Source organism: Aquarana catesbeiana, linkage group LG12, assembly GCF_042186555.1.
Source record: "Aquarana catesbeiana isolate 2022-GZ linkage group LG12, ASM4218655v1, whole genome shotgun sequence".
NCBI classification, from domain to species: Eukaryota; Metazoa; Chordata; class Amphibia; order Anura; family Ranidae; genus Aquarana; species Aquarana catesbeiana.
In genome coordinates this window covers 240,004,771-240,032,424 of record NC_133335.1, presented here as the reverse complement: position 1 = coordinate 240,032,424, position 27,654 = coordinate 240,004,771, and the positions used below count along the sequence as shown (strand labels likewise).

At 48.9% G+C, this 27,654-nt stretch overlaps 1 protein-coding gene across 7 annotated transcripts in view; it reads right to left on the bottom strand.

Moving 5' to 3' along the window:
* The window catches only part of ARHGAP44 (Rho GTPase activating protein 44), a 132,847-nt gene that overhangs the window by 61,380 nt on the left and 43,813 nt on the right, over positions 1 to 27,654 (bottom strand). For all 7 annotated transcript variants that reach the window (XM_073606975.1, XM_073606979.1, XM_073606978.1 and 4 more), the window contains exons 2-6: positions 15,605 to 15,644; positions 13,582 to 13,686; positions 5,938 to 6,014; positions 5,712 to 5,823; positions 1,692 to 1,768 (exon numbers count right to left, since the gene is read on the bottom strand). In XM_073606975.1, coding sequence (XP_073463076.1) covers positions 1,692 to 1,768; positions 5,712 to 5,823; positions 5,938 to 6,014; positions 13,582 to 13,686; positions 15,605 to 15,644 — 411 coding nt within the window. The remainder of the gene's footprint in view (positions 1 to 1,691; positions 1,769 to 5,711; positions 5,824 to 5,937; positions 6,015 to 13,581; positions 13,687 to 15,604; positions 15,645 to 27,654) is intronic.

Sequence of the window (27,654 nt, the reverse complement as noted above, 5' to 3'; positions counted from 1 at the left end):
CCCAATAATACCCATTGATACACACCTTTGCCTTGATCCCCCATCATCTTGTTCATCTGCCATCACCCTGAACCCAACCTCCAAGTAACTCCATGCAAGTCTGTGTTGAAGGCTACACAGTGCTTAAGACCTTTTTCCCTACCGTGACAGTTTATGGGCTTGGCGATTGGCTGCTTAGGCCCAAACACTGCACTGTGAGAGGAAATGGAGAAGGGCACGTGCTCCCCTACAGCCTGAGGTACCAATCTTTCCAAGGGCTTGCAAAGAAGCGAGGGTATCAGTAGGTGTGTGTAGGTGGAAAATTTAAGAGGACCAAGCTGACAACTGCTCTTGAAAGCCCACATCGCCAAACCTAATATTTGGTAGATTCATGCACAGTTGAGACGCGTAGCCCGGTTTCCATGTCTTATGCGCAAAACACATAGGAAATGGGGTGCAGAAGAATGGCAGCAGGTGCTCTGGACTGATGAGTCAAAAAGTGAAATATTTGGCTGTAGCAGGAGGCAGTTTGTTTGCGAAGGGTTTGAGAGCGGTACAATAGCTTGATCAAGAGGTGTGATTACCCTTTAATTTCCATATTCATATCTATAAAAATGATTAGCGATGTGACATTTCCTTCACACCCCCATAATGACTCTTCCTTTGTTTTCTGTGGTTGTCTGTGCAGGTTATTCTCCGACTTTCCTTTTTTCAATCATGCACAGCACTCGTGTTCCTTGCGAGCCGCTGACTCATTCCAGCAGCAGGGAGAATCAATAGATCAAATCTGCTTAATTTTCCACAAAGCTCTGGAGACAACAATTGTGAGTCACACACTGCCGATTGTCTAACCGCACAGCGAGTGATGGATACGCAGGGATGGTTCTGCCCGGAGGCTGCGGCAGACTGACCCACCAAAGCAGTTCACAAGCCGTAGCTTCCATATCTCGCACTGCTAAGAACAAACAAGCTCCAAACTGTTACTAAAATGGTAGATCCCCTCTATATATGGCCTACAAACCTTTGGCATCAGGTGGACAGAAGATCTTTGCATGACTCGTCTGCTATCTTAAAATTAAGGATAAACACCCCCCCCCCCCCCCCCCCGTTTACAGATTTGTGCCACATTCATGATGACTTGGTGGTTCTTAGCACTCTCCCCTTGGAGGTCTGAGGTCTTGGGTTCAACTCCTAGAAGAAAGACTTCATATGGAACAACATGTATGGAATCCTTAAACATGGTTGGAAGTCTACTGGAATATGCCTATTTTAAAGACGCTACACGAGCTTCGAAAAATTAAAATGTTGGTCTATAGCAGTGATGGCGAACCTTGGCACCCCAGATGTTTTGGAACTACATTTGCCATGATGCTCATGCAGTCTGCAGTGTAGTTGAGCATCATGGGAAATGTAGTTCCAAAACATCTAGGGTGCCAAGGTTCGCCATCACTGGTCTATAGGATTAATTTAGAAATATCTATCATTGCTGTCTTGCCTTACACGACCATACTACTTTGAATCATCTTTGTATTATGCGAGATATTGAACCTTGTCAGTAGTAGTATTGTAAGTGATGGGGTCGGGGCACATCCGATAGATGGAGCACCAAAGGGGTAAGGGTAGCTGGATTTCGACCCCAAAGTTCAGCTGAAATCAGTTACAAAGTTCCAAACTGAGCTGAATGAACCGTCAGGAAAGGAATGTGGCCTCACCTCGCTCTAGAAGAATCCATATCCAGGACTAATTTGGCTAAGTGCTTCCTCTGTTTTTGGATGTTAGGAATGTCCACCTAAAAAGAATAAAAGAGGACCTGTCACTATGCAGCAAGACCCAAGATCTGAATTTATAAAAGGCATAGCAGGGTCAGTCTAAAACTGGAACAATACTATGAATTCAAAGAAGAACACACTAAGAATGCATCATTATTTGATAATGGAGTTGAGGTAAGAAATAGGACGCCAGGGGTACTTATTCCAGCTGCATTATATGACAATAACGCGTTACATCCATTTGCAGGTTTACAGGGTAAATATGAACTGGCAAGCACAACCTTTTCTGCAGCTCTGCCATGCACTGTGTGCACAATGTGGGAGCTCCGGCAGCAGATTCTCTGACTACGAATGATAGGGATCTTAAAATCACAAGGCCCTAAGGGTCTGATCTCAGACATCTGGTACATGCCACCTTGACGTCTACACCACTAGAGGTCCGAACTAAGTGGCAAGCGCTCATTCCTAACCTCCCAGATGATGACTGGGAGGAAGCGTGCTCTTCTCACTTGTTTGTGTCACCTGCAATCAATAATAGGCTAACCCAACTATACATGTTTCAGCAAATCATACCTAACTCCAATTAGACTGCATGCTATGCATCGTATACCTTCACCAAATTGTACAGTATCTCACAAAAGTGAGTACACCCCTCAGTGACATTTGTGTAAATTTTTTCTTCTCTCTTTTCATGTGACAACACTGAAGAAATGACACTTGTCTACAATGTAAAGTAGTGAGTGTACAGCTTGTATAACAGTGTAAATTTGCTGTCCCCTCAAAATAACTCAACACACAGCCATTAATGTCTAAACCGCTGGCAACAAAAGTCAGTACACCCCTAAGTGAAAATGTCCAAATTGGGCCCAAAGTGTCAATATTTTGTGTGGCCACCATTATTTTCCAGCACTGCCTTAACCCTCTTGGGCATGGAGGTCACCAGAGCTTCACAGGTTGTCACCGGAGTCCTCTTCCCCTCCTCCATGACGACATCACGGAGCTGGTGGATGTTAGAGACCTTGCACTCCTCCACCTTCGTTTGAGGATGTCCCACAGATGATCAATAGGGTTTAGGTCTGGAGACATGCTTGGCCAGTCCATCACCTTTACCCTCAGCTTCTTTAGTAAGATAGTGGTCGTCTTGGAGGTGTGTTTGGGGTGGTTAACATGTTGGAATACTGCCCTGCGGTCCAGTCTCTGAAGGGAGGGGATCATGCTCTGCTTCAGTATGTCACAGGACATGTTGGCATTCATGGTTCCCTCAATGATCTGTAGCTCCCCAGTGACGGTGTCTTGCCGAGAAAGTTCCCCCGGCAGATAAGGACCCCCCTGTACTGCGCAGGCACAGCGCTTGTGCAGTACGAACGACTAGGAGCCGCCGAAAATAGCTGAAGCTGAAAAAGTTCAATCAGCTGTACACGGCGCCTGCGCCCTGGGTCCAGGTTCAAGCCCCACCTAAGCAACCCCGCGAGGGGCCCTCTTACAGGCGCTGTGTACAGCTGATTTCTATTCTATTCGGTTTTGGCTATTTCCGCCGGCTCCTACTGAGCAAGCGCCGCGCCTGCGCAGTAGAGGGGGGTCCTTTTCCTCCGAGGGGAACTTTCTCGGCAGAACACCGGCAGCACTCATACAGCCCCAGACCATGACACTCCCACCACCATGCTGGACTGTAGACAAGACACACTCGTCTTTGTCCTCCCACCTGGTTGCCGCCACACACGTTTGTCACCATCTGAACCAAATACGTTTATCTTGGTCTCATCAGACCACAGGACATGGTTCCAGTAATCCATGTCCTTAGTCTGCTTGTCTTCAGCAAACTGTTTGCGGCTTTCTTGTGCATCATCTTTAGAAGAGGCTTCCTTCTGGGGCGACAGCCATGCAGACCAATTTGATGCAGTGTGCGGCGTATGGTCTGAGCACTGACAGGCTGACCCTCCACCCCTACAACCTCTGCAGCAATGCTGGCAGCACTCATACATCTATTTCCCAAAGACAACCTCTGGATATGACGCTGAGCACGTGACCTCAACTTCTTTGGTGGGCCATGGTGAGGCCTGTTCTGAGGGGAACCTGTCCTGTTATACCGCTGTATGGTCTTGGCCACCGTGCTGCAGCTCAGTTTCAGGGTCTTGGCAATCTTCTTATAGCCTAGGCCATCTTTATGTAGAGAAACAATTCTTTTGTTCAGATCCTCAGAGAGTTCTTTGCCATGATGAACTTCCAGTGACCAGTATGGACACTAAATTTAACACACCTGCTCCCCATTCACACCTGAGACCTTGTAACACTAACGAGCCACATGACAACGGGGAGGGAAAATGGCTAATTGGTCCCAATTTGGAGATTTTCACTTAGGGGTGTACTGACTTTTGCTGCCAGCGGTTTAGACATTAATGGCTGTGTGTTGAGTTATTTTGAGGGGACAGCAAATTTACACTGTTATACAAGCTGTACACTCACTACTTTACATTGTAGCAAAGTGTCATTTCTTCAGTGTTGTCACATGAAAAGAATAAAATCTTTACAAAAATGTGAGGGGTGTACTTACTTTTGTTAGATACTGTATAATTTGGCAGTGCCCCAATTATCGCTAGGTTCTGGCAAAAGGTGGTAGAGGTTCGGTCTGCAGTGTTGTCTGTCCCTGTGCCCCTAAAACACCAGAGGTATGTCTCTTGGGTATCCTTGATGAGGAGATCTGGCCTCGATATATGAGAACATTATTAAGAGAAACGCGTTTCCTGGCTAGGAAATCAATCGCTCTTAAGTGGATCCAACCTACACCTCTCCTTCAGTTCACCAATGGATATAGTCAGTTACCCAATTCTGCCCTGTGATAAATTGGTGTTTGAACACAGAGGATGTCCTAAAAAGTAGGACAAAATTTGGGACATTTGGAGCTCCTCCACCCTGACTATATAGAGTTTCTTACCACGATCTGGAATCCCCTTGCCCAATAAATCGATTTTATAATAGTTTTAATTGTAGTCATTGTATGTCATGTATGCTATCACGGTCTACACATATTGTTACATCTGACCTGGTTTATGTTTGATTGGCCTCTACGGTTTTGAGACACATTGTCTTTGTTATTTGCCTTGATGTTGCAATACCTTTTATGGACAATAAGCTTTGGTCAACTTTGTATACTGTATTTTTATATCTCTTGCAATAAAAAGAGTTAAAAAAAAAAGAAATAGGAAGCCGCACACCAAGAACAGCCACCTCAATAAATGAGCATCGGCTTCAGCCGGTCTATTCTCAGGCCACGCCCCTGTGACGCGTTTCGCCCCGCTCCCAGGGCTTGATCATAGGTGTGGGAGTGCAACGCTGCCGTCCGGGTTTTATGCATCATAGCCCGCAGTTGAGAAACTGAACAGAATCATACAAATAAAGAGCAGCTGGGCAAAGAGTAAAAATACAATTAGGCAAAAACAGTGTTTCCTTGTCCATCATCACTTCAATGGGGCGAAATGCGTCAGTGGGGCCATGGCCTGGAAGTAGACAGGCAGAAGACACTTATTTATTGATGCGGCTGTCCTTTGTTTGGGGCTCCCGATTTTTCTTTTTACCTTTTGTATTAAAGTAAGTTGGGATGAGCTTCTGGGGGCGCCGGCAGCGGGAATCATGGGAGTGATTTTCATAAGTGCTTCGAGCGGCTCTTTACAAGTCTTGGATTATGGTCACATGGCTGAAGTTCTAAAAGTGGCCTTTAAAGTGGAAATTAACCCACTTGAGTACCAGCATGTAATACCCCTTCAGCAGCAGGAGATTTTTTTCAGTTTTCAGGGTTGTGATAGTTTGACTGACAATTACTTGTTTGTGCAACATTGTACAGCTAGAGCTGTATTTTGGTGGTATTTAATTTCTTCAGTTTTTTTTTTTTACTATATAAAAAAGGAAAACATAGCAAAAATACTTTGTTAAAATAAAAAACAATCCATTTTCATTACACCCCTTTACCTCAGCAAGGACGAACAATGGCTCCACCACATCTCTCTCCACCTCCTGCTCAAAGTTGATGAGCTCCTGCGCTAGTTTGTCCTCAGTCTCTCCGCACAGCTTCAGCATCTTCCTACAACAAGACAACATGTAGATCTGTGTAGAGCAGACTTCCTTTTTAAATAGTTCACCACCAGAAGGCGGCCGGCCACCTTCAACTCCGCTAAGAGGAATACGATAAACTCACCCAAGCAAAGTATCATCTCCCAGTACAGCTGATCCTTCCATGAGACATTGCGCCAGTGTAATTAGAGGCAACTTTTTCTAAAGAGAGGAAAAAACACACAAAGACTGACTTAATAAGAAGAGATAAGAAAAACCTCAAACGTCTTTGTTTATTTTCCAGCAGCCCTTAGGACCTCTCCCGTGCACCACTCTGTACCTAGCAGCAACCAAACCCATGATAGGAGAGCGCATCTGGTAAGGGATCCTGGGAAAGGTTACAGAGGTGGCAAGGACTATAGCTTACCACAGGGTTTTTCAGCCAGGGTCCCATGGAACCATAGCGTTCCTCCAGAAGTTGCAAGGGGTTTCTTGAACAATTTCTGCCTCTCAGATAAGTTCCAACTGACACCATTGATCTTTTTAGCCATCTGTAAGGGGGCAATTCTTCCCACTGACCGCCAATGTAAGGAACATTCTTCCCACTGACCGCCAATGTAAGGGACATTCTTCTCACTGATCACCAATGTAAGGAACATTCTTCTCACTGATCACCAATGTAAGGAACATTCTTCCCACTGATCACCAATGTAAGGAACATTCTTCCCACTGACCGCCAATGTAAGGAACATTCTTCCCACTGACCGCCAATGTAAGGGACATTCTTCTCACTGACCGCCAATGTAAGGAACATTCTTCTCACTGATAACCAATGTAAGGGACATTCTTCTCACTGATCACCAATGTAAGGAACATTCTTCTCACTGATCACCAATGTAAGGAACATTCTTCCCACTGATCACCAATGTAAGGAACATTTTTCTCACTGATCACCAATGTAAGGAACATTCTTCTCACTGATCACCAATGTAAGGAACATTCTTCCCACTGATCACCAATGTAAAGAACATTCTTCTCACTGATCACCAATGTAAGGGACATTCTTCCCACTGATCACCAATGTAAGGAACATTCTTCTCACTGATCACCAATGTAAGGGACATTCTTCCCACTGATCACCAATGTAAGGAACATTCTTCCCACTGATTACCAATGTAAAGAACATTCTTCTCACTGATCACCAAAGTAAGGGGCATTCTTCCCACTGACCATCACACTAATGTATAGTGAGTTGTAGATATAGTCATTTTTAGAAGGGGTTCCCTGAAACTGGAAAGTTACTTCAATGGTTCCTCTGTGTTGAAAAGGTTGAGAAAGGCTGGTTTAGCAGCTTCATCTTTCCCTTACTCAGCTAATGTGATCCCAATGCTGACACAGAAATGGGCAGGGGGAAGGGCAAAAAAGGATGCTGTGCAGGCACTAAACGTCCTCCTTATCAACCAATGACATTATTGGTTGTTAGGATGCCAGTGACTGGAAGGTTATAATAGCGAACAAAGAAAACCTGTGACTTTTTTGTAACTAAATAGGAGGCTTGATCCACCTGCTGGCTATACAATGCTTGAGTAGTTTCTAGGCATTTTGCCAAGGCACCCCCAAAGAAACTTGAAGACACACTGGTTGAAAAAGACTGGTCCAAAGTAAGGGGAAAGTGATACAAAAAAGATAACAATTACGAGGGGGATGAGCCGATGGAGAAAGTAGAAGTTCAGTAGTTAGGTGAAGACAGGATAGGCTACCCCAAAGAGATGGGTTGAAGAGAGAGTAGGAGACAGCCAGACAGTTTGGGAGCGCCAGAGGATAGGAGAGGCTCTGAAGAAGTCCTGGAGGTGAGCATGGGATGAGGTAATGAGAGAGCTAGAGAGCAGGAGGTCCTGGAAGGACTTGAGACAAGCTTAGGGATGTAGCCGGGGGTAGAGTTGCAGATGGCTTTGTAGGTTGCTGTTAGTATATTACATTTTTTTTATTGGGTGATTGGAAGCCAGTGGAGGGGATTACCAGAGATGGGTGGTGGGCAATGAGTGGTTGGTGAGGTGGATGAGTCTGGCAGCAGCATTCATGGTGGACTGAAGAGACAACAGCCTCTGTAGATGTTGGCCAACAAGGAGGTAGGTGTGTAGCTGAGGCAGGAGACAAGAGTAAATTAGTAGCTTGGATGTGTCGTTGGTTAAAAAGAGTCGTGTTCTGGAAATGTAACGGAGGTGAGGATTTGGAAAGTGATTGGATGTGGGGCTGAAAGGAGAGGTCAGAATCCAGGATTGCACATAGCACCCTGGCATGAGGGGATGGACTGCTATAGATCTTGATGGAGAAGTCAGGGGAAGGGACATGGGAGGAGAAGTAATGTGACATCCATATTGACAGTAAATTAGTGATGATGAAGAAGATTGAAAGGGTGAGGTGAAGTGTAGAAGGATAGAAGGATAGATTTGGGTGTCATCAGCATAGAGATGGGGTAAGGAAGAGCATGCCAAAAGAGAAGCTGGCTCCACATAATGGACTTCTGTGCACAGGAGAATACATATTTCCTTTCGTGCTTGCAGAAATTGGGCACTGGCTGATGCACATGCGCATACTTGTGAACACACACGTGCATGCCCATGCATGCGGGCACTCATGTGAACCTGTGATAGATGTTGGCTCCAAACGGGCTATTTATACTGGGCCAGTGCTCAGGATCAGTGCTGATTAGTCTTCAGCCTCCTGTGTGTCCTGTGATTCTGTATCCAGATTCCAGTCGCTGACCTGGCTTGTCTTGACTGCTCTCTGAACTCCGCATGCACTAACCTTGGCTTGACTCCTGACCTCCACTTCTGTCTGCTCCATTAGCTCTTGCTTCACTGATTGGTTCCAGACCCAGCTTGTTTCCTGACCACGCTCCTGCCTGTGCCCTGTATCCGATCCATCCTGTCTGTGTATGACCCGGGCCTGCCTGACTCTGCTACTCTACCTGCTGTCAGCAGTACCTGCCTATCACCCTGCTGTTTCGGGTGACCTACAGTCTGCTACCAGCAACCGTCTCAGCTGCCCGCTGTCACCAGTACCAGCCTGCCTCAGTCTGCTACTGGAGCCTTCTAATGACTTTGCATGCCCAGCGTGGAAATCTGCCCAGGTGCTACCAAGACTTACAGGCACTCGTGCCACTCTGTACTCCTGCGCTTCCAGTTCACACTACCAGGGGCCCCGAGTCAGAAGTGTAAAGAGGCCTTCCTCATCATATCAGGCTCTGCTACCAGGTACGTGATAGTTGGTATTGAAAGCCATGCAAGGTTATCAACTGACTGAGGGAAGAGGTGTCGATAGAGTAAAGGAGGGGTCCGAGGACAGAGCCTTGGACCCATACAGTCACCATACACTAGCGGATTGGCTAGGCATGTGCTGCCCTGTAGGAGGTGCTCTACAAACAGCTACTAGAGGGAGTGTATGCAACACCATCTGTCAAATACACATTATGGCCAAATTGTGGACACCTGGCCATCACATCTAGACTATGACCAAAGTGTGTGGACACTTCTCCAAATAATGGGGTTCAGGTGTTCCTAGTGAAGGGTGCAGTTAACCCTGATCTAACCTTGTGACACCAGTTTGGGGGGGGGGGGGGGGGGGGGGGGAGTACCATTTCGCTGTGTACAAAGCTAGATCCATAAGGACATGGTTTGACCAGTGGTTTGGAGGAACTCAAGGAACCTCCACAGAGCCCTGACCTTAACCCAGCTGAACACCTATAGGATGCCAGGTCTTCTTTTTCAGCATCAGTACCTGACCTCACAAATGTCCTTTTGGCTGAATGGGCACAAACTACCCCAAATAGACTCTTGTGGGAAGCCTTCCCAGGGGAGTGGATGATATTATGGCCTCAAATGGGGCTTCAACTCTATATTTATGCCCATGGGTTTTAAAATGGGTTGTCCAACAAACTCATCCAGATGACCACAAACTTTTGGCCATAATTTGCATTATAAAATATGAAAATATGTTACCAACACGGCATAAAATGTGTTCTGAAATATACACACTGGGCACAGTGCAGAAAGAATGAATGTCTGTACTGAACCATTACTATTTTCTTTATTCCTTTGTACCCTCAAAATCTCCTATTTCAGAGAAATTCTTTAGGATTAGGAGTTTGTTCAATAAGACGTAGAACAACATGCAACAACCCATATCAACCAATCAAAATTCATTATGCCCTGATCTGATTACTGTACCCTAAAACCTGATTGGCTGTCATGGGTCTCTGCAGTTTGAAGATAATCACCGACCTTTTTATACTGAATTACTAATTAATACCAGGTGTGTTCATCTTCTGCAGACCCAAATTCCAATTATCCTGATGAATATCATGTGGATAAATGAAGTGGAGGGGAGTCTGGAATTCATACTGACAGCAAATCAAGCGGATACAAAATCATAGAACAATCGTTTTATTATCCCACTCTAGGGGTGCATAAAACGTTAAAAAATTAGCCTTATTTTATTTTGATTGTACGTTTACACATAAACCTTTTTTTTGTCATTTCAATTCCATTTATGATTCTGGAAGATTAACCCCCCCCCCGTCCAGGCCAATTTTTGTGACACAGCACTGCGTTACTTTAACTGACAGTTGCACGATCATGCAAAATTATTGTCCTTTTTTACCCCCCACAAATAGAGCTTTCTTTTGGTGGTATTTGATCAGCTCTATGTTTTTTTTTTTTTTTTTTATAGCGCAAAAAATTAAAAACAACAAAAAAAAAAAAAAAAATTTTTTTTAACTTTCAGCTACACAACATATGCAAAAAAATTTTTGCGTAAAAAAAAAAAATCCCAATAAGCGTATATTGATTGGTTTGTGCAAAAGTTATGGCGTCTACAAACTATGGGATATTTTTTTTATTTCGTTTTTTTTTTGTTTACTAGTAATGGTGGTGATCAGCAACTTATAGCAGGGCTGCGATATTACAGTGGACCAATCGGACACCTGACACTTTTGACCCCTTTTTTGGGGAACCAGTGACATGAATACGGTGATCAGTGCTAAAAAATATGCACTATTAGTGTACTAATGACATTGGCAGGGTAGGGGTTAACATCCGGGGGCGATCAAAGGGTTAAATGTGTGCCTAGCCAGTGTTTTTTTCCCTGTGTGGGGGAAGGTGCTTTAACTGGGGGGAGAGGCATAGATCGGGGCCCCTGCAGGAACACAGGATCCATACCTTCCTTACTGACAGAACGGCGATCTGCCTTAGTTTACATAGAGTGCCGTTCTGCCTCTGTGCTGGTGGACATCGAGTCTGCGGTACCCGCCCATTGGCTCCCGCTGTGATTATTCACAGCGGGAGCGAGCCGCATTTGCATCTGCTACCCAGGAGTGCAGGATTATATTATTTATATATATACACACACATATATTCTCTCTCTCTCCCTCTCTATATATCTATATCTTTATCTATATCTGTGTGTGTGTGTGTATATATATAATATCCTCCACACAGCGGCCACCCTGTAGCAGTAAAACTATTATCAGGGCCGGTCGCTAAGTGGCTTTAAAGGCTCACAACACTGTAATCAGTTCAGCTCTCTATTTAGGTGCCCCTCCTATTTGGCACTAGTTGGCACAGCCTTTAAGTAGACGATTTCCTCCTTGCCCTACTGTCCAAATCATAAGCAGCAATTTGCTGACCACAGCGTATGTCTGCAGCAGTAGCTGGCCCGTCCATACAGGCACAGGGACGCCACCCCCCCCCCCCCCCTAATCCATATGCCCGGTCCCTAATTTCACATGCATGGCGCCGGACGCATGGATTCCTTTCACCCCCCCCTCTTCCTGCCCAGGCCAATTTTCAGCTTTCAGCGCTGTCGCACTTTGAATGACAATTGCGCCGTCATGTCACACTGTACACATAGGACATTTTTATCATTTTCTTTCACACAAATAGAGTTTTTTTTTGGTGTCATTTATTCACCACTGGGGGGAGGGGGGGGGTATTTTTTGCTCCAAAAATGAAAAAAGACCAAAAATTTTGCAAAAAAAAAAAAGTTTGTTTCTGTCAGAAAGTTTTGTAAATAAGTAATCTTTCTTCTTCACTGATGTGCGCTGATTAGGCGGCACTGAAGGACCCTGATGAAAAGGCACTAATATGCAGCACTGATGGTCACTGATAGGCGGCACAGATAGGTGGCACAATGGGCGGCACTGATGGGCAGGCACTGATGGGTACAGACTGGCATCACTGATTGGTAGGCACTGAAAGGCAGCACTGATGGGCACAGACTGGCGTCACTGATAGGCACATTTTGGTGTCACGGATGGGCACAGACTAGCATCAGTGATGGCCACAGACTGGCAGCACTGATGGGCACAGACTGGCGTCACTGATAGGCACATTTTGGTGTCACGGATGGGCACAGACTAGCATCAGTGATGGCCACAGACTGGCATCACTGGTGGGCACTGATGGGCAGGCAATGATAGGCAGCACTGATGGGCACAGACTGGGGTCACTGATGAGCACAGACCGGTGTTACTGATGGGCACAGACCGGCGTCACTGATGGGCATAGATAGGTGGCACAGTGGGAGGCGCTGATGGGCACAGACTGGCGTCACTGATGGGAACAGACTGGCGTCACTGATGGGAACAGACTGGCGTCACTGATGGGAACAGACTGGCGTCACTGATGAGCACAGACCGGTGTTACTGATGGGCACAGATAGGTGACACAGTGGGTGGCACTGATGGGCACAGACTGGCGTCACTGATGAGCACAGACCGGTTTTACTGATGGGCACAGACTGGCATCACTGATGGGCACAGATAGGCGTCACTGATGGGCACAGATAGGCGTCACTGATGGGCACAGATAGGCGTCATTGATGGGCACAGATAGGCGTCACTGATGGGCACAGATAGGTGGCACAATGGGCAGCACTGATGGGCAGGCACTAATGGGTACAGACTGGCATCACTAATGGGCACAGACTGGCGTCACTGGTGGGCACTGATGGGCAGCACTGATGAGCACAGACCGGTGTTACTGATGGACACAGATAGGTGGCACAGTGGGCATCACTGCTGGGCACTGTTGGGGCTGAACTGATGATCAGTGCCCTGATTATCTGTACAGATCTCCCCTGTGAGGAAATGTCACTGATCGGCTCTCCTCTCCTATTGGACACAGATGATCACATGGGGAAAGAGCCGCGGCGTGCGATGGCAGCTACACTGGGCGCAGTCATATGAGGTCGTCCCAGAACAAGAGCCGCCCCGCCCCGCTGTCATTTGTCTATACGGCGGACAGGAGGTGGGTAAATAACACAAGTCTTGGTTGTCAAAATGACAGCTGGAAATTGATGGTAAATGTAGTTGGAGAGCTGTGGGGGAGGAGGGGTCGGGCATACCACGCATGCCCAAAGTATTCAGATCGGTTTTTTATTTGGCCATGTGCAGCACACCCAACGTCCAGAACTGGTTAAAATACACCGTCTCATTTTATAGAACCGGGCAAATCAAAAAGGTTTACAAATACATCAGTACACCTCAGCAGGGGGCTCAAATATAACCTAACCTTTCTGATCTCTGCAGAGGGACCACTGATTCCACACAGAGAAAAAGGGTTCTTCTCTGCAGCATGCTGGCAAGGAACAGGCTTTTCTATTTAGGCTGTTGCTGCTTTCCAATAACAATGATCTCTAATTGCACACCTCTTATTTTGATGCACCTGGAATGTATTCAGCAGATTCAAACGTAAAGTTCAATTGGGCTTCAAAGAAAATATGATCTTACCGATCGTTTGTCTGTGTCGGTCCCTTGCTGGCCTTGTAAACATGCCGTCAGCTTTTTGTGTGTGCTGTGAGAGACTTGCTTCACCAGCTCCAGACGCTTCTCCACCTGCACCAAAAAAAAAAAAAAAAAAAAAAAAACACGGGTGAATGAACTTTTCATACTTTGGTTTCATTCATTGGGATAAGTGGATAGATCGTTCATTCATAGGGATAGTTAATTCATAGGGATAGTCAGATAGAGCGTTCCTTCATTCATAGGGATAGTCAAACAGATGGTTCATTCATTCATAGGGATAATCAGATAGAACGTTCATTCATAGGGATAGTCAAATAGAGCATTCCTTCATTCATGGGAAGGTCAGATAGTTGGTTCATTCATAGGGATATTCAGATAGAGCATTCCTTCATTCATGGGAAGGTCAGATAGTTGGTTCATTCATAGGGATATTCAGATAGAGCATTCCTTCATTCATGGGAAGGTCAGATAGTTGGTTCATTCATAGGGATATTCAGATAGATCATTCATAGAGATAGTCAGATTTACTATCCCTATGAATGAAGGAATGCTCTGACTATCTCTATGAATGAACGCTCTATATGACTATCCCTATGAATGAAGGAATGATCTATCCGACTATCCCTATGAATAAATGCTCTCGCTGACTATCCCTATGAATAAATGCTCTCGCTGACTATCCCTATGAATGAACCATCTATCTGCCTATCCCTATGAATGAAGGAACACTCTGACAGGTGGTTCATTCATAGGGATAGTCGGATAGATCATTCCTTCATTCATAGGGAAAGTCATATAGAGCGTTCATTCATAGAGATAGTCAGACAGATGGTTCATTCATAGGGATAGTCAGATAGAGCGCTCATTCATAGAGATAATCAGACAGATGGTTCATTCATTCATTCGGATAGTTGGATAGATCATTCATACGTATAATCAGATAGAACGTTCATTCATAGGGATAGTCAGATAGAGCATTCCTTCATTCATAGAGAAAGTCATATAGAGTGTTCATTCATAGGGATAGTCAAACAGATGGTTCATTCATTCATAGGGATAATCAGATAGAACGTTCATTCATAGGGATAGTCAGATAGAGCATTCCTTCATTCATGAGAAAGTTGGTTCATTCATAAGGATATTCAGATAGTCAGATTTACTATCTCTATGAATGAAGGAATGCTCTATATGACTATCCCTATGAATGAACGCTCTATATGATTATCCCTATGAATGAACCAACTATCTGAGTTTCCCTATGAATGAAGGAACACTTTATATGACTATCCCTGTAAATGAACGCTCTGACTATTCCTATGAATGAACGCTCTGACAGGTGGTTCATTCATAGAGATAGTCATAGAGAGCGTTCATTCATAGGGATAGTCAGAGAGCGTTCATTCATAGGGATAGTCAGAGAGCGTTCATTCATAGGGATAGTCAGAGAGCGTTCATTCATAGGGATAGTCAGAGAGCGTTCATTCATAGGGATAGTCAGAGAGCGTTCATTCATAGGGATAGTCAGAGAGCGTTCATTCATAGGGATAGTCAGAGAGCGTTCATTCATAAGGATAGTCAGAGAGCGTTCATTCATTCATAGGGAGAGTCAGATAGTTGGTTCATTCATAGGGATTCATACAGTCAGTCAGTAAGAGCGTTCATTTATAGGGATAGCCATATAAATCGTTCATTCATTGGGTTAGTTGGGCAGATCTATCATTCATTGGGTTACATAGTTAGTCGGGTTGAAAAAAGACCATCTAGTTGGATAGAACTTCCCCAGAAGAAGTTGGCACAAGGTTGGAGGAGCACAATCGTCTCCAATGTCTTTGAATGATGGAGTATTGTTCGTACCATTCACCGGAGACCCCTGATCTCCATCATTTGCAGAACGATCCACACACAGTTGGCCATACAGTGTATGTCTATTCTATGTAGCCAATATTTAACAAAGCCAATAAGCCGTCCCGTTATCATCCCGATCTTCCACAATAATTCGATCGCTTACCTGCAAAAGATCGTCACTCAGGACCTCGGTCTTCTCTGCCCTGAAAGGAAATGAAAATATGAATCAAAATGTATAAAAAAAAGATTTGAAATGCTTCATAATCCTAAACAAGTATCAAGATTTAAGGATCAGTGTAAAGCCAACCATAGCTGGACAGTTCAGCAGGGACCGGCTGAGATTCGATCCATCTACCGGCAGGCTGGTTGTACTGAAGTCAATCCTGTTGGATCTTTTAAATACAAATTACTGCCTGGCTATAGCCACCAGCAGTGATCGTTGTGTGCTTTTGGCAAGGAACGTCCCCATTGGGAGAACACAATGGTTCCATGGGGGGGGGGGATTGGATGGATTGTGGTGGTTGCAGCAGGAACAAAACTCACATTTTCTATGGCCTGCCGAAGAATATCTGACAGTTGTGGATGAATTCATGTGGGTCGGGTTTGCTGGTTTCCTAGAATACTTTTGGACCTTCTAGCTCGGACCAGCAGAGGGAGGAAACTGCTGGAGGACATTTAAAGCCCAACTCTGGTCAAAAAAATAAAATAAAAGAAGTTTTCCCATCCGGTGGGGCTGTGCCGGCACTGCAGAGGTGGCAAACAACGCTCGTCCACGATCCAACGGTGGACCGTTCCCCGACGTCCTCACGTCCAGAGCAGGCCTATGGGCATGATGCCGTCAGGAACAGTTCATTGCACAAGACCCCTAGACCACGAGAGGCCGGATAAGGAGCCGCAGAGACTGGTCTTGTGCAGGGATAGAATCGGAGGATCAGGTAAGTATATCTCCTTTCAGGTAACTATATCTCCTTTCTCCTGCCCCCTAGAACAAAACCCAAAATGAACCCTTGCAGCGCGGATGCAGTAACAGTGCACATCAGTAAAACATCAGACCAGCAGAAGGAGCAGTGAGGGGAGAAGACTGCTGGAGGCCATTCACAGCATCAGATCAGCAGATGGAGTAGTGCAGGGAAGAGGCTGCTGGAAGAAGACAGTTACAGCATCAGAACATCAGAGGGAGCAGCGAGGGAAGGAAACTGCTAGAGGACATTCAGACCAGCAGAGGGAGCAGGGAGGGGAGGTGACTGTTGGCGGCCATTCTACACAGCATCGGATCAGCAGATGGAGCAGTGCAGGGAAGAGACTGCTAGAAGACACTTACAACATTAGACCATCAGAGGGAGCTGTGGAGGGGAGGAAAGTGCTAAAGGACATTCAGACCAGCAGAGGGAGTAGTGAGGGGGAGGAGACTGCTGGAGGCCATTCACAGCATTGGATCAGCAGATGGAGCAGTGCAGGGAAGAGAGGACTGGAAGACAGTTACAGCATCAGAACATCAGGAGGGTGCTGTGGAGGGGAGGAAAGTGCTAGAGGATATTCAGACCAGCAGAAGGAGCAGTGAGGGGAGGAGACTGTTAGAGGCAATTCACAGCATCAGATGGAGCAGTGCAGGGAAGAGGCTGCTGGAAGACAGTTACAACATTGGACCATCAGAGGGAGCTGTGAAGGGAGGAAAGCGCTAGAGGACATTCTTTGTGCAGTGTTGACCTGAAACAGCTATTGTAGGATTATTAGGTATAGGTAAAGACAGATAGCGGTCTTAGGCCCCAAGCTGAAGAAGACTCCCATCTGTATGCATGCCATCAGATTGGTAGTGCATGCTGGGATTTGTAGTTCCATTCCAGCTGCAGTGTCAATAATTGAAGTTTCTACCAGCTCTACCTAGGTTGGAGGGGACTGCTGGAGGACATTCACAGCATTGGATCAGCAGATGGAGCAGTGCAGGGAAGAGACTGCTAGAAGACACTTACAACATTAGACCATCAGAGGGAGCTGTGGAGGGGAGGAAAGTGCTAAAGGACATTCAGACCAGCAGAGGGAGTAGTGAGGGGGAGAAAACTGCTGAAGGCCGTTCACAGCATTGGATCAGCAGATGGAGCAGTGCAGGGAAGAGGGGGCTGGAAGACAGTTACAGCATCAGAACATCAGAGGGAGCTGTGGAGGGGAGGAAAGTGCTAGAGGACATTCAGACCAGCAGAGGGAGCAGAGAGGGGAGGAGACTGCTGGAGGACATTCACAGAACACCATCATCATGACTTTGTGGGTGGGGCAGAGACACATACCACTACTGCAGGAATCCCAAATGATCAAAAATCCCCAGGCACCAGTGTCCACACAAAAGTGAAATACAACTTCTGTGCAGTGTTGACCTGAAACAGCTATTGTAGGATAATTAGATATAGGTAAAGACAGATAGCGGTCTTAGGCCCCAAGATGAAGAAGACCCCAATTTGTATGCATGCCATCAGATTGGTAGTGCATGCTGGGATTTGTAGTTCCATTGCAGCTGCAGTGTCATTAATTGCGTTGCGGTTTCAAACAGCTCTACCTAGGTTGAACTTTACACCGGGGACAGGAAAACGCCTTTTTCCAGGAATTGTTCCCGTGAAAGGGAGATTGAAAACTGAGGAAAATCTCATCTGTTCACACCACCTTCATATATATTGATCCATCTCCCCTGCCGGGTACCTGTGACCCCTCTGGATGAAATGATGAACACCAAACCTCATGTATGGAATTATCTACAAAAACAAAAGGATTTCTCCACTTTGCACAATCTGCGCATAAAACAAATCACATAACTGCAAAGGCATTTTAGAAAGCTTACCCCGAAATAAAAATACTAATAATGGAGACCCAATGCCTTCAACAGTCAAGAACATCTGGAAAAAAAATAGCACAGACCCCCTGTACTGTTCCCTGCAGGACTGGCACAGACCCTCAGCATTCATTCCTCCAGGACCAACACAAACCCCCAGCACCCATTCCTTGAGGACCAACGCAGACCCTCAGCACTCATTCCTCCAGGGCCAGCACAGACCTCATGCATTCATTTCTTCCAGGGCCAACACAGACCACCAGCACTCATTCCTCCAGGGCCAGCACAGACCCCATGCATTCATTTCTTCCAGGGCCAACACAAACCCCCAGCACTCATTTCTCCAGGGCCAACGCAGACCCTCAGCCCTCATTCCTCCAGGGCCAGCACAGACCCCCAGCACTCATTCCTCCAGGACCAATGCAGACCCTCAGCACTCATTCCTCCAGGGCCAGCACAGACCCCATGCATTCATTTCTTCCAGGGCCAACACAGACCCCCAGCACTCATTCCTCCAGGACCAACGCAGACCCTCAGCACTCATTCCTCCAGGGCCAGCACAGACCCCATGCATTCATTTCTTCCAGGACCAACACAGACCCCCAGCACTCATTCCTCCAGGACCAACACAGCCCCCAGCACTCATTCCTCCAGGACCAACACAGACCGTCAGCACTCATTCCTCCAGGAACAAGACAAACCCTCAGCACTCATTCCTCCAGAGCCGACACAAGCCCCCCAGCACGCTTTCCTCCAGGCTGGCACACATTCAGGACTCTATCATTTAGGGCCAGCACAGACACAGCTCTCCTCCCTTCAGGGCCGGCACAGACCCAGCTCTCCTCCCTCCAGGCACGGCACAGACCCAGCACCCCTCCCTCTAGGGCCGGCACAGACACAGCTCTCCTCCCTCTAGGGCCGCCACAGACCCAGCACCCCTCCCTCTAGGGCCGCCACAGACCCAGCACCCCTCCCTCTAGGGCCGCCACAGACCCAGCACCCCTCCATCTAGGGCCGCCACAGACCCAGCACCCCTCCATCTAGGGCCGCCACAGACCCAGCACCCCTCCCTCTAGGGCCGCCACAGACCCAGCACCCCTCCCTCTAGGGCCGCCACAGACCCAGCACCCCTCCCTCTAGGGCCGCCACAGACCCAGCACCCCTCCCTCTAGGGCCGCCACAGACCCAGCACCCCTCCCTCTAGGGCCGCCACAGACCCAGCACCCCTCCCTCTAGGGCCGCCACAGACCCAGCACCCCTCCCTCTAGGGCCGCCACAGACACAGCTCTCCTCCCTTCAGGGCCAGCACAGACCCAGCTCTCCTCCCTCTAGGCAAGGCACAGACCCAGCTCTCCTCCCTCTAGGCAAGGCACAGACCCAGCTCTCCTCCCTCTAGGCAAGGCACAGACCCAGCTCTCCTCCCTCTAGGCAAGGCACAGACCCAGCTCTCCTCCCTCTAGGCAAGGCACAGACCCAGCTCTCCTCCCTCTAGGCAAGGCACAGACCCAGCTCTCCTCCCTCTAGGCACGGCGCAGACACAGCTCTCCTCCCTCTAGGCACGGCGCAGACACAGCTCTCCTCCCTTCAGGGCCGGCACAGGACACAGCTCTCCTCCCTTCAGGGTCGGCACAGACCCAGCTCTCCTCCCTCCAGGCATGGCACAGACCCAGCACCCCTCCCTCCAGGGCCACCACAGAACCACCACCTCTCTCTCTAGGGCCGGCACAGACCCAGCTCTCCTCCCTCCAGGCACGGCACAGACCCAGCACCCCTCCCTCTAGGGCCGGCACAGACCCAGCTCTCCTCCCTTCAGGCCCGGCACAGACCCAGCTCTCCTCCCTTCAGGCCCGGCACAGACCCAGCTCTCCTCCCTTCAGGCCCGGCACAGACCCAGCTCTCCTCCCTTCAGGCCCGGCACAGACCCAGCTCTCCTCCCTTCAGGCCCGGCACAGACCCAGCTCTCCTCCCTTCAGGGCCGGCACAGACCCAGCTCTTCTCCCTCAAGGGCCGGCACAGACCCAGCTCTTCTCCCTCAAGGGCCGGCACAGACCCAGCTCTTCTCCCTCAAGAGCCGGCACAGACCCAGCTCTTCTCCCTCAAGGGCCGGCACAGACCCAGCTCTTCTCCCTCAAGGGCCGGCACAGACCCAGCTCTTCTCCCTCAAGGGCCGGCACAGACCCAGCTCTTCTCCCTCAAGGGCCGGCACAAACGCGGCTCTCCTCCCTCCAGGCACGGCACAGACCCAGCTCTCCTCCCTCTAGGGCCGGCACAAACGCGGCTCTCCTCCCTCTAGGGCCGGCACAAACGCGGCTCTCCTCCCTCTAGGGCCGGCACAAACGCAGCTCTCCTCCCTCTAGGGCCGGCACAAACGCAGCTCTCCTCCCTCTAGGGCCGGCACAAACGCAGCTCTCCTCCCTCTAGGGCCGGCACAAACGCAGCTCTCCTCCCTCTAGGGCCGGCACAAACGCAGCTCTCCTCCCTCTAGGGCCGGCACAAACGCAGCTCTCCTCCCTTCAAGGTCGGCACAAAACCAGTACCCCTCTCTCTAGGGCCGGCACAGACCCAGCACCCCTCCCTCCAGGCACGGCACAGACCAAGCACCCCTCCCTCTAGGGCCGCCACAGACACAGCTCTCCTCCCTTCAAGCCCGGCACAGAACCAGCACCCCTCTCTCTAGGGCCGCCACATACACAGCTCTCCTCCCTTTAGGGCCGACACAGACCTAGCACCCCTCCCTCCAGGCACGGCACAGACCCAGCACCCCTCCCTCCAGGCACGGCACAGACTCATCTCCCTCCCTCCAGGGCCACCACAGACCCAGCACCCCTCTCTCTAGGGCCGCCACAGACCCAGCACCTCTCCCTCTAGGGCCGCCACAGACCCAGCACCCCTCTCTCTAGGGCCGCCACAGACCCAGCACCTCTCCCTCTAGGGCCGCCACAGACCCAGCACCCCTCTCTCCAGGCACGCCACAGACCCAGCACCTCTCCCTCTAGGGCCACCACAGACCCAACACCTCTCCCTCTAGGGCCAGCACAGACCCAGCACCCCTTGCTCCAGGTCACAAATTTCTCCAAATAATTTCCCCTCTTTGTATTTAACTACAAGCTTTTTGGCGACCCCGCAGACTAATTAAAAAGAAAGGTCCTCTTAAAAGCTCAATCCCCCTCCCCACCGATACTTACCTTATCCTGTGCTTCCTCAACGCTCTGCTTACCCCTCAAAGCCCCAAGTCTTATCCCTGTGTAAGGTCTTACAAGAAGCTTACAAAGGGTTAATGACCTCCCCCCCCCCCCCCCCATGTGACTGGGTTCAAGCATGGGGATTGGTCACTCCACAAACACTGCCCTCCCATATCCAGAATAATGAACAGTGCCCCCTCTGCCGGGGGTAAGGCATGTCCTTCATCTAACATCTATATTATATACAAAAATTTGCACTAGTCCCCTTTTCTCAAAAAAAGAAAAAAAAAAAAAAATATATATCAATCAAAAACCTACTACAGATTCTCCTTAAACCCCCAGTGAGTAGAGCTATCGCACAGCTGGTGAATGTAATAACAAAAGACACCCAGGGTCAGCTACAGAGAAGAGCCCACGTCCTCCCGGACACCCCTGGGCCCTGGCCTAGTGCGATTATTTAAAAATCTTGCCACGGCTGGCAATTAGAGCAGATTATGAAATATCAGCGCTTCGCCGCGGGAGCAGGGGTAATTCCTCTACCATGCCATGACAGCGGAGAACGCTGCAGGCGGTTCCATATCACAGTCCAGCACGCTTCTTACAAATGTCTAAGTGGAGAGGAAAGAAAATCATGTCTGCCCCGGGACACGGCAAGCGCTAGACGTACAGACACACAAAAGGGAGACAAAAACCTGCGTATCCCTGAGAAGGACGGGAAGCCTGGACACACGTACCTCCCCTGCCCCTAGGAGAGGGCAAAATGCATTAGTATATATATTTAGGAGCAATCTGTCCGAATCACTGAGGAAAAAACCACAGGAAAAGCATCAGGATTTGCGCAAGAAAGAAAAATGCGACTTCTTCACCTCTTCTGCAAAGTCCAAGTCACATGGCCTGGTTGTGCAGCTGTATGGAGATTGTCTTATCTAAAGGATCAGTCCAATCAAAACAAATATTTCAGTGTCTGGAGGATGCTGCAGGTCTAAAAACCATCAAAATGTTTTCTTATTTCTCCTGGGTGCTCCAGTGTCTGGATTTCTGTGGTTGTACCACACACTGAAGGCCGATGCCAGAGGTTCCCAGGTGGATTTTGATTTTCTTTTACATTATGGTGGGTGGGACAACACCTTAAGACAGGCGGTAACAACTAAAGCCTCCAAGGTCCATGGCACAACCAAACCATTTAAGGCAGGTGGAAACTCTAAGACTTCCAAGATGGGCAGGACCATACAAGGCCAGAAGGAAACCCCAACGCCTCTACAGCAGATACATTAAAAGCCTCCAAGGTCGGTGGAAACACCCAAACAATCCGGGGGAGGGGGAGGTGAACCTACAAACCAAGTAGGAACACCCAAAGCCTCCAAGGTGGATGGAAACACCCATCCAAGATGGGGGGGGACCCCCCAGACCAGGCAGAATCAGCTAAAGCCACCAAGGTGGATGGAAACACCCAAAGCCTCTGGAAAAAGGTAAAATGGAAACACCCAAACCATCCAAGGCAGTGGGGGGGGACCCCAAAGCAGGCAGAAACACTCAAAGCCTCCATAGCAGTTAGGAACACCCAAAGCAAGTGGGAAAACAACACAACTATGGTGCGGCAACACTTCCAAGGTGAGTGGAAACACCTAAACCATCCAAAGCAGGCAGGAACCCCAAAAGTCACTAGGGTGGGTGGGAAAACCCAAAGCCTCCACGAGGGGCGGGAACACCCAAATCCCCAAATCCTCCATGGGGGACGGGAACATCCAAAGCCTTCATGGGGGGGCAGGAACACCCAAAGCCTCCAAGCTGTGTGGAAAACACCCAAAGCCTCCAAAAAAGGTTGGATGGAAACACCCAAAGCCCCCAAAAAAGGTTGGATGGAAACACCCAAAGCCTCCAAAAAAGGTTGGATGGAAACACCCAAAGCCTCCAAGGTGGGTGGAAACACCCAAACCATCCAAGGCAGTGGGGGAACCCCCAAAACAGGCAGAAACACTCAAAGAAAGCCTCCATAGCAGTTAGGAACACCCAAAGCAAGTGGGAAAATGCAAAGAAACCATGGTGGTGGCAACACCCAAAGCCTCGTCAAGGATTTCATCAGTGGCATTTTTACAGTGCCGAAAAGTACAGCACATTTTCGTCCACCGACGAAAACTATGACAAAAATCAGATCCGTTTTCATTAACAAAACGAAAATGGGACAAAAATGTGAGGCAGAGATGTGTACCCTTGTAAACGAACTTCCGTTGTTTCACAGGGCTCGGCCTGCTTCCGCAATCCGCTCCCAGCAAGCAAGTGCAATATGACGCGACAACTGCCAGACCACCTGAGAGTGAGAGCGAGAGCAGCACTGTGCATTACAGGCCAGACATGCCTTCTGAGTCCCGACTCCTGACTAGATGACCACGCCGCCAGGCTCCTAGAGCAGAGCAAACCGAGTATACAATAATAACAGTTGTGGTACATTACAATTACAGCAGGCCTGAGGCCTCCCCTCAGACCATCGTTCGTTCAGAGCACACTGTGCAACTGTGCATTACAGGCCTCCTTTGGCCACTGGCAGTGGCATTCAGGGAACTGTGGATTACAGGCCATCCCTCAGACCACCATCCAGCACTGTGCAGCATTACTGGCCTCCTCAGACCACCGTTCAGAGCACTGTGCCGCATTACAAGCCTCCTCAGACCACCATCCAGAGCACTGTGCAGCATTACTGGCCTCCTCAGACCACCGTCCAGAGCACTGTGCAGTATTACAGGCCTCCTCAGACCACCATCCAGAGCACCGTGCAGCATTACAGGCCTCCTCAGACCACTGTCCAGAGCACTGTGCAGCATTACTGGCCTCCTCAGACCACCATCCAGAGCACTGTGCAGCATTACAGGCCTCCTCAGACCACCCAGAGCAGCTAAATCTGTATCTGTGAGTTTGTTCAAACCTTAATACCATAAATAATCACATATTAGATTTTTTTTAATCCAGGAGTATATAAATAAGTTTGGAAATTCTAGAGAAATGCTTAAGTAATGCACAAATTCGATTTTAGTTGACTAAAATTATTTATTTTATTCGACTAAAATGTACTGGAGATTTTAGACGACTAAAATACGATGACTAAAATGGGACTAAAACTAAAATGGCATTTTAGTCCTAAAACGAAGACTAAAACTAAATCGAAATTTGCTGCCAAAATTAACAGTGGTGGAAAACACCCAAAGCCTCCAAAAGCAAGTTGGAAAACTCAAAGCAACCATGGTGGCGGCAACACCTAAACCGTCCAAGTCAGGCAGGAATCCCCAAAGTCACTACGGTGAGCAGGAACATTCAAAGCCTCCATGGGGGGCAAGGAATGCCCAAAGCCTCCATTGCGGGGCGGGGGGGCGCCCAAAGCCTCCATGGGGGGGGGGGGGGGGACACCCAAAGCATTCATTAGGGGGGGGAAGGAACACCCCAAGCCTCCATTGGGGGCAAGGAACACCCAAAGCCTCCATGGGGGGCAAGGAACACCCAAAGCCTTGCTGGATGGGGAAGGAACCCCCAAAGCCTTGCTGGATGGGGGTAGGAACACCCAAAGCCTCCATGGGGGGCAAGGAATGCCCAAAGCCTCCATGGGGGGCAAGGAACGCCCAACGCCTCCATGGGGGGCAAGGAACGCCCAACGCCTCCATGGGGGGCAAGGAATGCCCAAAGCCTCCATTGCGGGGCAGGGAGAACGTCCAAAGCTTCCATTGCGGGGCAGGGGGGGCGCCCAAAGTCTTCATTTGGGGGGGCACAAAGCCTCCATGGGGGGGGGGGGGGGGGGGGGGGACACCCAAAGCATCCATTAGGGGGGGAAGGAACACCCAAAGCCTCCATTGGGGGGGAGAAGAAACACCCAAAGCCTCCATGGGGGGAGAAGAAACACCCAAAGCCTCCATGGGGGGGATGGAACACCCAAAGCCACTAAGGTGGGTAGAAACACGTGCAACATAATGCACCCCAAGAATATAAATGGACCCTGGATTTCTTTTGCCCACAGGACACAATTCAGTCAGAGGCAACTAGAGGCACCCAAGCCCACTCCTTTAGCCATCCACCCAATCAACGCATTTTGATATTTGCAAAACTCCTCCCACTTCTTGCATCAGGGCTGAGGGCTCCTGAAAGGTGTACTGAGGCCGGGATGTTTTCAGGAAGCTACGACAGCATCCTGATGGCCCCTCCCTCCCGCCATGATTTGTCTGCATTGCATAGAGAAGCAGAAAGGCCCAGCGATGTTATTGGATCTAAAATGAGGTATGTAATGAAAATGCAAAGGTTTTATTTATAATTTTTATTTGGTGTGTTGATGTGGGGGGGGGGGTTAACCAGGGAAGTCAAAATGTAAGCAGATTAAAATTAGGGCTCCTCCCACCAGCCATGATCAGCCTGCATTGCATAGAAAAGCATAGAGACCCAGTGATGTTATCATTAGCTCTAAAATAAGGTAATAGAAACGGAATCGTTTTATTCAATAATTTTTATAGCATGTTGAGGATGGGGGAGGAGGGATGGGGGTGGGGTGGGACCTAAAAAGCCAAAATATAAGCAAAATAAAGATTTTCATCATCTTTAACACCTTCCTGTCTGGTCTGTATCAAAATGACGGGCAGGCGGGGGTTTTATTGTTCTGACTGGACGTCATGTGACGTCCTTCAGAACAAGCCACTCGTGCGTGCCTCCCGAGGCAAACGGTAGTGCGGCGTGTCGCTCAGACACACGGCATCGCCAATCACGGTAAAGAGTCTACGACACAGGCTCTTTACCATGTGATCAGCTTTGTCCAATCACAGTGTCAGTGCATGAGGATAGGAGAGGAGAGCCGATAAGTGGCTTTCCTGACAGGGTGGGGGTCTGTGCTGATAATCAGTGCATCCCCATCATTGATGCCTGCCAGTGCCCATAAAGGCTGCCCATTAGTGCCAATTACCAGTGCCCATCAATGCTGCCTATCAGTGAAGCCTATCAGTGAAGCCTATCAGTGAAGCCTATCAGTGAAGCCTATCAGGGCCCATCAGTGCCACCTCATCACTGCCCGTCAGTGCAGCCTATCAGGGCCCGTCAGTGCCACCTATCAGGGCCCGTCAGTGCCACCTATCAGGGCCCGTCAGTGCCACCTATCAGGGCCCGTCAGTGCCACCTCATCACTGGTCGTCAGTGCAGCCTATCAGGGCCCGTCAGTGCCACCTATCAGGGCCCGTCAGTGCCACCTATCAGGGCCCGTCAGTGCCACCTATCAGGGCCCGTCAGTGCCACCTATCAGGGCCCGTCAGTGCCACCTCATCACTGGTCGTCAGTGCAGCCTATCAGTGCCCATCAGTGCCACCTCATCTGTGCCCATCAGTGCCGCCTATTAGTGCCCCCTATCAGTGCCACCTCATCTGTGCCCATCAGTGCCGCCTATCAGGGCCCATCAGTGTCACCTCATCTGTGCCCAGTGCCACCTTTCAGTGTCCATCAGTGAAGAAGAAAAAAAATGAATTGTTTGCAAAATTTTGTAACAGAAACGAAGACATTTTTTCTCCCAAATTTTCGGTTTGTTTTAGTTTTTAAGCAAAAAAAAATAAAACCCCCCCCCAGAGGTGATTAAATACCACCAAAAGAAATCTCTATTTGTGTGAAGAAAATGATGCCCTCTGTGTACAGTGTTGTATGACCGTGTAATTGTCAAAGTGTGAGAGCGCTGAATGCTGAGAACCGGCCTGGGCAGGAAGGGGGGTAAAAGTTCCCGGTATCGAAGGGGTTAAACTTCACCTTTAATAAAACTTGTCATCACCTTTTCACGCCGATCTGACTTTGGGGACAAGAAGGGATTTTTTTTTTGTGTGAAGGTGGAGCCGGCGTTTTCCTCTGAAGCAGCGACCTAAAAATGCACGGTGGGAGACGCAGCGCAGCGACATCCTGTCCCCCTCGCTTAGTTTCAGACGGAGCCGCGGCCCCCCCTACTCCCCCCCCCCCCCCCCCGTTTTTCCCAGAATGCTCGGTTCTCCTGCAGGCAGAGGGCGCACACACAGCGAGGAGCCCCCCGCGCCCCCCCCCGCACAGCGGCAGCCTCTGCCTTCACGGCCGTCCGCGCTGATTGCATGTGACAGGAGAGGCGAAGGAAGGATCGTTCGCTGGGATGGCAGCAGAGTTTCCTCCTACGTGCGCACATAATGGGGGGGAGGGGGGGGCTCCGCACCGCTTAATGCAGAATATTCTACGCTCGTCTCC